Source organism: Endocarpon pusillum (assembly GCF_000464535.1).
Source record: "Endocarpon pusillum Z07020 unplaced genomic scaffold C653857, whole genome shotgun sequence".
NCBI lineage: Eukaryota > Fungi > Ascomycota > Eurotiomycetes > Verrucariales > Verrucariaceae > Endocarpon > Endocarpon pusillum.
The window spans coordinates 6263-16927 of NW_006913432.1; the positions used below are offsets into that span (position 1 = coordinate 6263).

The window sequence follows — 10665 nt, forward strand, 5'->3', positions numbered from 1 at the left end:
ATCTTTATATATAAGATTAATAATTATCTCTTAAATTAATAAATATTTATAAAGAACTATTACTTATTTTAGATTATTATAAATCTTGTTATAAAGATCTATAATTTAGTCTTTTTCTTAGACTTCTGCCTTATAAAAAAGCTATTAGAAATCTCTTAAAAAGGCTATAAGATTCTACTGCCTTTATTATAAGTAATAGTACTCTTTATAAGTAGTTTCTTATTAAAATAAAGAATTAAAACAGGTTAATAAGTTTATAAATATATTTAAAATCTAGACCTTTTTAAAGTTTTTAAAGTATAACTTATATAGTTTTTGAGTATTATTATTTATATATAATTATATATAAGTAACCTTAGAAAACTTTATTAGAAAGAGTACTATATTAATTATAAATTTTATCTTTATAACTAATAACTAAAAGCAAAACTTTTAAAAAAGCTTATCCTTAAAAATCTTTAAATAAAGCAGCTTTTCTGTTTTTATATTTATAATTATAAAAAGATTAAGAGTTGCCTCTAATAAGGCATGCCTCTTAGGCGATGGCTCTTGTTAAGCTAGAGTCTCTGCTAAAGATTCTACTTAAATCTGTAATTACAAAGCTACTATAAGTCTGTTATAAAGGTTTTAAATAATCTCTTCCTTATTATAAAGTTAATCCCTTAAAGCCTTAAGCTTAATGCTAGTGCTTTTATTAAGCTCTTAATATCTATCTTCCTAAGTCTTCTTTTCTTAGAGGGTTTCTTAATACTCTGCCTCCTTCTTAAGACAGAGAGCCTTCTCTTCTTTATAAATAGCTACTAATATTAGTATAAATGCTATTATAAATATCTAATTTATGTTAACTAATATTATAAAGGCTAGAAGAGCTAATAAATCGTCTATTACTCTCTTTATATGCTCTATTAATAAATATAATACCTCTTACTTTATAAGTAACACTTTATTTAAGCTTTGTCTTTAGTTGCTTAAGGAAGGGTAACAAACTTTGCTACTCTCTCTTCTCTTTATTTAATCCTGAACTATCTTACTAATAGTCCTTAAACCTCTATATAATACAAGGTATTTATATCAATTAGACTTTGCATTACTCCTAGAGCAACGGCTTTGTATAGACTAATAATCCTAGATGGATTTTCTAATAACTATACTAGAGTTAAGAAAGTTTTTTATTATCTCAAAGAATAGTAAATAAGTGTCAAGCTTTTATTTACTATAATGGCTCAAAACTAGAACAAGTTAATAGTCTATAAATTACTAAAATAAAAGCTAAAGAATCTATCTACACTATAGCTATACACAAATATATATACTCTAACGCTAGCGAGTAAGGCCTATGTATGTGTGGGCCACGCTATAGACTACAGAGCATCCATAGTTCCCAATCCGGCCTCCTACTGTATAGTGAAGTTTAGGCTTCCCTAATCAGGTAAGGCGAACCTCTCTATTCGTAATCCGTCCGGATAGCTTACACGCTTTGACAAGCGCTCTACAGCAGGAGTTTGCTTGCTGCTGTAAGTTAGTTATAGGCGTTGCCTCCTGAGTATGTGGCTAGCACACATTTCCTGTGTTGTAGCAGAGGAAATACATTATCTATTATAGGCTTAATAAAAAAACATATTTATATAAAGATAATTTTAAGTAAAGTATTTATAAGAAGAGACTAATAAGTAATACTTAAGAGTATTTATAAATAAGCAGCTATAAACACAAATTCCCTAATCTATATAAGTATATTTATTTCCTAAATAATTTTATAATCTTTATAGTTAACTTATATTATTAATTTATACTTAAATTTAAGATATACTTATATCTATTACTATACTCTTTGTTCTACTTAACTAATTTTTTAGACCTAGCTTCTAGTTAAGACTTATCTTAGTTAGTTAAGCCCTAACACAAAATTAAGGGATACTCTTATTAATAAAATGTTATGCAATTATTAGTAATTCTTTAAGCAAGATTAAGGCTAATACATTATTTTCTTGTATCTTTAACGTTTTTTTGATCTAATAACCTAATAACCTAATTTTTAAAGCTATAAGATAATCTATTAAAGTTTTAGAGTTGTCTAAGTAATAATTATTAAATAAATAAAAAAAGAAGAGAATATATTAATAGAAATTAAGTAAACAGCTTAGCGCTAAGACTTATAATAATAGAGCAGCCAAGCATGAGATATCCCTTGTGATCCCGATTAACCCCTGTCAGTGGCCTCCTTCCTTGCTGAGTTTAGCGTTAAGAGGTACCCGCGTTTAGCGGTGAGGTTATTTCTGCAGCCTTAGCATTAGGAACATCAAAATTCGTTGAGATTTGGCTATAGGCTTAGCGTCAAGAACACCAAAAATAACTTATAAGAGGAAAACTTAAATTAGCTGCATTAGGCTGATTATTAGGGCTAGAGATTTATAAATGATATCATTCGATAGCCCATGAGATTCTGTATCTAAGTATATAGTTATCTAGTAAATAGAGCTATTATTAATAGTAGAACATTAAAAATAATAAAATACTATTAGTTTTTAAAAATAATTCTAGGATTAACTTTAATATTATAAAAGATATAATCTTATAGATAAGAGATTATATTAGCTAGCTCTTAGAGTCTTAGAAAAAGCTTATTTAAGATTAATAACTTAAATATTTAATAAGTTATAAAAGAAATAATTCTCTAAAACTAGTTTCTTTTTATAATTTTTTTTGTTTTAAGCTAAATACTATTACTATAAAGATATATTTTATATATTTAAATAGAGATTTTTTAGGGCTATTCAATAATATTATTTATAAATCTCTAACTTTAATAATTAGTCTAATGCAGCTAATTCAAGTTTTAATGTTCTTAACATTAGGACTACAATAGAACTTCTATAATTTTGATGTTCCTAATGCCAAGACTGCAGAAATAATCTCACCGCTAAACGCGGGTACCTCTTAACGCTAAACTGAGCAAGGAAGGAGGCCACTGACAGGGGTTAATCGGGATCACAAGGGATAATACTTATATAAAAGAGAAATATAGAAAATCTAAAGACTGTAAAGAGGAGCTGGACTATACTATACCAGTCTTAATAGGACATAACTATTGATTAAAGATGAGCTTTGTAAACTGTATTACACATATATAAAAAAATGATTGTCGAAGCTTTAATAACATAGATAGTTCTTAAAGAGACTAGCCTGACTGCAAAGCAATAAAGCGTAAGCGCCTCTCAGATCAGGCAAAATCTCGGCATGGCAAAATTCTTTCTAATGACAATACTTTGTTCTCATTATGACACCGGTGTTTTTGTGGAGCCTTAACTAGAGAGTTCATTGGATAGGTACAGTGCGTGGAGCTAAACTTAAAACTGTAAGTGCTGTTTATTGTTGACACATCTCAATATCTCTAAGAAATTCCATGCACATTGAACAGGACTTCGATTTCGCACATCACTGTAGCCAATGCGTTCCGTTTCTTTTGCAGCGGAAGACAATGTTCACCACCTCAAACGGTCAACGATTGCCGACTAATCTAACTCGGTTCAATACTGATCCGACTGCTGATCCAACTGTAGATCTGATTGTTGATTCGACTATTAGTCTAACTCTATGTGAAGACTAGCTTGATCCTAGATTCTATTTACCAACAAATTCCAAAATCGATCCTATCAAGGCCTTTTTCATGGACAACTTCGAAGAAACGACGGAAACAGTGGGCGTTGAATCACTAGAAGAAACGTCCTGAGACGTTACATATCTGATCTGTCCGAAAGAGAGAAACCCGGTACATAAGCTTTCCTAAACAAGCTAGCCTTGATACCGGAGCTGCAAGGTCTGTTCTCTAGGGAAATCGATTCTCTAAGGGTGTACACTACTGAGCGGCACAAGGGTATCAACATTTCCCAGGGGAAATCATTCTCTAAGGAGTCTACGCTACTGAGCGGTATCAATGCAGAGAAGTCAAGAGGATCTCGAAGGAAGTGGCTGAGCACCAGGCAGCAGACTTGGCTGAAACGCTGATAGAATAAAGTGAACAGTTGCAGCCGAGTACGAGAGCCCAAAAGCAGGCCCTAGTTGGACCAGAACCGGGTCTTGCCAGCTCCTCAGTCACCTGCTCAGCCCCTGCTCAGGGCTGCTCAGGACCGCTCAGTCTCGGCTCAGTCTCGGCTCAGGTTAAAGCAGCGCCGCTCAGGATAGAGGCCGTAACTGGGATTGGGGAAAAAAAATCTTATGTCCGACTATACAGGTAATTACATATAAGCTATCTTCCTTCTGAGTAGAATTCAACAAGCAAGTTCTCAATCTTTCACTTTCAAAACATCAGGCTTACATATTCCACCAACAGCAAGACTATAGCCAGGTGATTCTGCCTAACATCCAAAAACGCTGACAACCACATTAGGTAAAAGCCAAAGACGATTACAAAAAAGTTTCTGATGAAATGAGTAGCTTCAGTCTACAATCTTCGCTTTAATTCTCACTTCGATCCTTCTCATTGACAGCAAGGTGGGTATCAGGTGAGAGTTATTTGATAGTCAAGACCTCTATCCAGCTATTTACATCTAACATGCATAGCCATTCTCAATGGATCATGCAGAACAGGATAAAGAGAGCATCAGCCCGCGAGTCTGCATTCTCAACCCGAATAGCAACATGGAGATGGGGATTGAACCAGCCGATTCGGACAGCGAAATCTACTCAGCTGACTCTCAGCCTCTGGAAGAGGAGAGCGATGCTCTTGGCCGAAATGAGCAAATGGAGGACCTCTCAGCACATGCAATAACATCGTCAAATTTCACGGACAACCTCGCCCTCAGTCTCCTTGATCGAGCCAGTTTTATGGACCATATCACCGGCTCCCGAACCTCTGTTGGCGCACTCACATACGGGTGCATCGATTACGCAACCGACATACAAAGATCAAGTAAGTTCTTTCTCCTCCACGATGCACTGGAGCGAAGGCTAACCCCAACGCCGTCCGTCGCTATGTGCCCGCACTCTCCAAGCTCCGAAAAGACATTCCGGTCTGGATTCGCGCGAACCCTTACAAATTTATTGGCATCTTAGGTGGCACCACGCTCTCTGCGCTCGCTTTCGCGATTCCAGCAATACTTGGGGCAGTGGGATTCAGTGCACTTGGTCCTGTTGCCGGAAGTATCGCCGCCGGATGGCAGGCGACGATGGGTTGAGTGGCAGCCGGATCTTTGTTTTCTTTCCTGCAGAGCGCAGCGATGGGCGGTGTGGCAATGGGTCTTCTGGGGGGAATTGGTGTTTTGGGCGGTGCGATTACGGTTGGAGTGGGGTTCGCGTCGTTGAAGGGACTCATAGGCAGGCTGGTGGAGAAGTCCAGGGGACCTACGGCCACTTGGGAACAGAACTTCAAGGGAGCGGTAGGCGGGTTGGTGGAGAACTTCAAGGGCCTTTTTGGGAAGACGAAGCATGACTGATTGACTGATCCAAAACTTAGTCAATGCTAGCGGTCAATCTTAGATCGGCATCATAGGATTGATACAAAACAGTGCGTTAGAAGTCGTCTCGAACCTTCATTGTCATTGTGTCAACTGACAGACACGCCTTGCTTCTGAAAAGACACATGTCAACTGTTTTTAATCCATGCCAACGAGATACATAGCTCGGCTTCTGGTTTTAAACTACAGAGTACCTTTTCTGTCTTCATGATAGCTACACAAGTTCTGTCTCTGTTTCATCTTTTCTTCGTTGCTTGAGAGAAGCACTAGAGGCTTCACTAATGCCCACAACCTCACTCGCCGACATAGCCGCCACAGCCGCCACAATTTGCATTATATCGTATGTTTCCTTGGGAGGAGTGTCTGTCATCTTCCCATAAGTATCGCTGTTGGCATCATCGGTTCCCATACCCTCACTTATCTGTACAGGATTGCCAAACACCACGGGGACGTCTAATCCATCAGGATCGGTGTAAACAAGCATCGGTGGTGGCAGCACCACCTGGTTGCTTGGGGACGAAACAGTAGTCAGCCTGTTGATGAACGGCTTGAGAACATGGTCGTTCTTGTGGCCAGCATAAGCCTTTCTGAGACTTCTCGCGACAAGTTCGACCTCAACAAAGTCCCAGTTTTCAACCAACACTAACTCGTTCTGGGCAACTCGGGAGCTTATAACATCCTCAATATCCTCATCAGACGAGAATGCCGATATGGATCAGGAAGCAAGCCTCATACCGCCTTTCCCCGTCGGAGATGGTTCCAAAGCCAACGAAAGATGTACGTTCAGCTATCGAAGACAAGAGAAACTGGCTACTCGGTTAGATGTCGAGTGGAAATGCTGCTCACACTGAAGCCCTTCCCACATAACTTCAAATGAGCAGCCCCTTTCCCAAATGGGGCAATTGTCTCCACACATGCACAATGAGTGATTGTGGCTGGAGAGGAATAATCACACCGCAGTGGATACAACGGACCAGCTGATATGCACCAGGACTGAGGTGAGGGATGTCTTGTGATTAGAATGGCTCGAAGTATTGTGACTATAAGCCACATGACAGAATTCGACCTTTACATTGGAAATGATTTGACCACAAACATGTGAACGAGGTGGGACTGAGCATCGGCACTTGAAAACAAATGCAGATGATATCAGCGACCAGACTGGTTGGTTATCTGCGCTATTGCAACGGTCTGCTGGGAAGAAGAAGCCTTGGTAGATAGTATAGCGTAAGGAGTATAAACACACACAACACAAACATAGCGTCAGCCCACCGAGACATGAAAAGGTAAGTGTGAATACAATAAGGGAAATGCAAACTGTGGAAGCGATCAAGCCGGTTGTTTGGGTTCTGTGCTCCTTCTGAAAATGTCTATCCCGGTTAAATCAAATATTGTACTCGAATACAGTGTCCGTGAATCCACGGACGACGGATGACACCAGACAGTACACCTCTCCCAAATCAGGGTGTTCATTGCAGGGTATTTAGCCTCCGAAAAAAAGAACCAGATGTTTCCATCAAGGTAGACTTCCATTCCAAAGTTCAATGGGTGGTAATGAAATCGGACTCCAGAGCAGCACCGGCCGACTTGCAGGAACACCGTCTCCCACATCTCTCTTACAGCGATCGCTCAAGTGCAAGGTAGACGCGTCATCAAATCAAGCATCACCATTCTGCCCCATGACCGTCTCCCCATCTTCTGCCGCCTGCTGAGCCTGGGAATTGTCGATGTTGTGGTAATCTAGGATTTCGCTATACATCATGATCTTCCAGGTATCGACGGGGAGATCTGCATCGTTGAAGGACCAATCGAATTTCTCTTCTGCGACTGGTTCATCGGTTGGATCGTGGTAGGGTGAGAGGTATTCGTGTGCTAGACCTTGGCCTGCTGAGACTCGTTTTCGGGGATCGAAGACCAACATTTTCTCTAAGAGGTCGATGGCTAGGTGGGTGTAAGTTCAGTCCTTAATGCTAGAAGACTAAGATCGACTCATACCTAAAGGATCTGCATTCTTGAATTTGTTGGCCAGTGGCTGTCTTTCCCTCTTCGGAAGTGACTGAACAAAACGAAGGGTATTCTCACTGCAAATCGTTTCAATCACATCTGCTGGCGGTGTGCCTAACAGCTCCGTGATGATGGAGAATTGGTTGACGTGATCTTTGCCGGGGAACAGAGGTTTGCCTTCTAGCATCTCGGCAAATATACAGCCAGCGCTCCAAATGTCAACCTCCACATCATACTTCTGCCATGTAAGCATGATTTCTGGCGCTCGGTAGTATCTTGTTGACACGTAGCCGGTCATCTGTGGGTCTTGAATACGAGCCAATCCGAAATCGCAAATCTTGAGATCACAGTTCTCGTTTACTAGGATGTTGGAGGGCTTCAGGTCACGATGTACCACACCAGCAGAATGAACGTATTTTAAACCTCGCTGTAAACAATCAGCCATAATGAAGAGGTGACATATCAGACAATACAACGAACAAGTATTTGGTAAAGAAAATATTGGATGAATTGCTTCTCCAAGGGCCTTGACGTAAGCAGTCTGTGTAAATCGGTGCCGAGTAGTTCGGTGACGAAATAGCTTGATGCATGTCAGCTCAATAAAGTAGCTCGCGCGCTGATCGTACATGTCTTCCAGAGGTGATATAAAGATATCACTAAGACTTATGACCTGAGAGAGACATCAGCTTGCAGCTGTCACGACGTCTTGATTCATGCCCACATTTTCATGTCGGAGATGTTTGAGGAGTTTCAACTCGCGGTACGTTCGCTTCGATAGCACAGGGGTGGAGAAAGGCTTCATGATCTTCTTTACCGCGACAGCCTGCTGGGTGAGCTGGTCTTTGGCCGAACTGCGTCATTTCATAAGTACCTTGTTCGTAGGAACCAAAGGTGACGCGCAATTACCAGACTAGACCGAATGCTCCCATGCCCACGGGTTGCAGATCTGTGTATCTGACCGACAGTCAATTGAGGAATCCTAGCAATGTTCTTACTCTTTCTCCATACCTGCTCGTGATCTCGAAAGTCGTGCCAAAGATCTGAGCTCTCACAAATTCCGCCATTTTGAAGATAATCTCTCAAGTCCTTAGTTGGGGGTGTCAGACACCAGTATGAGTGGTTAGCAGGCCAAGCCTAGCGGGTTGAGATTTACTGGTCGTGAATATGAATTTAGGTCAGCTCGCCGATCGGATACCAAGTGGCCTTGCGTTAGCTCAAACACTTGAAGATGTGGCTTCGAGATTGCGAATGGTGGAGGTAGAAGGACTGTTTTGGGGTGGAAGAGTGGTAGCGGATTGTTGAAGCTGGTGGCGTAAAGGAACTGAAGTTTGTTTGCGGGGCAGTATCACAGCATGGAAAGGTCGGATGGTCGTCTCCTGGACCTCTTCAGTAGGGCGCTGAGCTAGAGAACAATCTCAGTCAAGGCGCACGTCAGCTGCGCAATGTGTTAAAGATGCTGATGTGCGCACTCCCAATGTACCTGACTTTCAGGGACGGGGTGTCAGTGCGATTCAAAGAGTGTTGATCGGCAGAGCCTTTCATGCCAAGGCTAGAAAAGACAGGATTTTGCCCTGCCTGTGGGACAAATTCTCGTGCAGGGAAGTTAGGCAAAGATATGCATGTCAAAGAGGCCGCCCATGATTCGCAACGACCTTTCCGTCTAATTAGTCAGCCAATTTCTTCAGAATTAGACGTCGATATGGTATTTACCAATACTGAAGAATAGCACCAGCAAGATGAAACGATGCGCGGCACTCGAGGGACGATTAGCAAAAATTCCGGTGCTGAAACTTTCAGTACAGCGGATGTCTGCTCCTGTAGACCTTGATTGGCGGGTACAGCTGCGTGTGGTAATTGACAACAGTATTTGTAGAGCATGCGTCACTTGACGGATAGGACAAGCGGCAACCCACGTCCCTATTAGATAGACGACCGTGACACTGACTGGCGCTTTCTGGAACAGGAGGACCCAACTGGCACGAATCGAGAAGGGATATCAGGTACAGAGCAATTAAGGATACCTATTATTGCTGTTCTGGGTTTTCTTTGCCTGCAGAATAGTTATAATTTAGGAGGATCCAGAAGTCCTGGGGTGGTTTCACAGGCCCAGGCCCAGGCCCAGGCCCAGTTTGATGCCTCTTCTTACCTGTTCTTCCCGCACTCCCAGGCTAGAAATGATCACTGCTTATGGAGTACTGGTAAGTTAGTTAACAATTGATTTGGCTGAATTCCTCCTCAGGGCGTGTCTAAGCATCTCCCCGTGTAACCCCTCAGGTCCCTTTCATGCCGTCAATCACTACATCTGAAGCTCCACAAGCTTAACGAGCCGTTTCAATCGTGTTTTATTTATACTTTGGGAAGCACAACTGGCACTGCAGTTATGCAGTTCCCAGATTCACCCTAACAACTCAATTGCGCATCTGCTTTCACGAATGCATTCATCACATATGCCTTGATATTTCCACCCAGCTATAAGGCCTCCAAAAAAGGACCTCGGAACCGAACCAAGAATCGGGCGCACAGACCGAGCGTCTCAAGAGTGGAGTGTCGTAACTTTCGTGAGTGGACTCAGAAAGACCCAGCAAAAGCTATTTGCCACGTGATCTGTCATATCAGCAGCCGGCGAAAGACAGCTTCCCCCAATTCGGCAAATCGCCTCCAAAATAGCTCCCAATTCCCTACTAGGACCTACACATCCTAGCACCTCCACATCTCCAAGGTCAACCCCAGTTTCCTTTGACCGCGTCCGTTACCTCACTCATCGCCGACTTAGCTGCCTATATCGAACATCTTGATCTGTGATATACTTAAGCATCGTTTCTGTCCTTCCTCCGTATTCGGCAGCATTCTGGTTGGCGCCGCACCACAGATTCCACCCTTCGGCTCGAGGCACTCTCGAACACTGCTCCACACTTCGGACAGCTCCGGCCTCAGCTGGTACCTCTCTCCCAACTCGATAGTCTCGCGACTCGGCAGCAACGTCGACATCGCTCATGACCTCGCCCTAGGCTGTCTCCCGATTCTGTTCATCACCCAACTGTCTACCTCCACGAATCCTATGGGCCATTGAGTTAAAGGCGGTCAAAAAGTAGATATTTGCGATCCTGGACTCACGTCCGCTGGCGCACTTTATCCTAGCCACCTACGTGATTCACGGCATTTCTATCGTATCCCTTACTTCTTAAGATCGAAGAAGTGGATCTTTAAT

The 10665-nt window shown here is 41.8% G+C and overlaps 2 protein-coding genes across 2 annotated transcripts; one reads left to right on the forward strand and one right to left on the reverse strand.

The window, feature by feature from the left end:
* Nucleotides 1-4569: 4569 nt before the first annotated feature.
* On the forward strand, nucleotides 4570-5052 carry EPUS_05776 (uncharacterized protein; the record flags this gene model as incomplete). Its single annotated transcript, XM_007787227.1, has 1 exon — nucleotides 4570-5052. The coding sequence occupies one exon, from the start codon at nucleotides 4570-4572 to the stop codon at nucleotides 5050-5052; it is 483 nt and encodes a 160-aa protein (XP_007785417.1).
* A 615-nt stretch (nucleotides 5053-5667) lies between these two features.
* On the reverse strand, nucleotides 5668-8521 carry EPUS_05777 (Mitogen-activated protein kinase HOG1; the record flags this gene model as incomplete). The annotated part of the gene is made up of 8 exons (XM_007787228.1): nucleotides 5668-6095; nucleotides 7122-7394; nucleotides 7449-7884; nucleotides 7938-8037; nucleotides 8084-8127; nucleotides 8179-8308; nucleotides 8364-8411; nucleotides 8466-8521. 8 exons carry the CDS (start codon nucleotides 8519-8521, stop codon nucleotides 5668-5670), a joined length of 1515 nt encoding a protein of 504 aa, XP_007785418.1.
* Between the last annotated feature and the right edge of the window lie 2144 nt (nucleotides 8522-10665).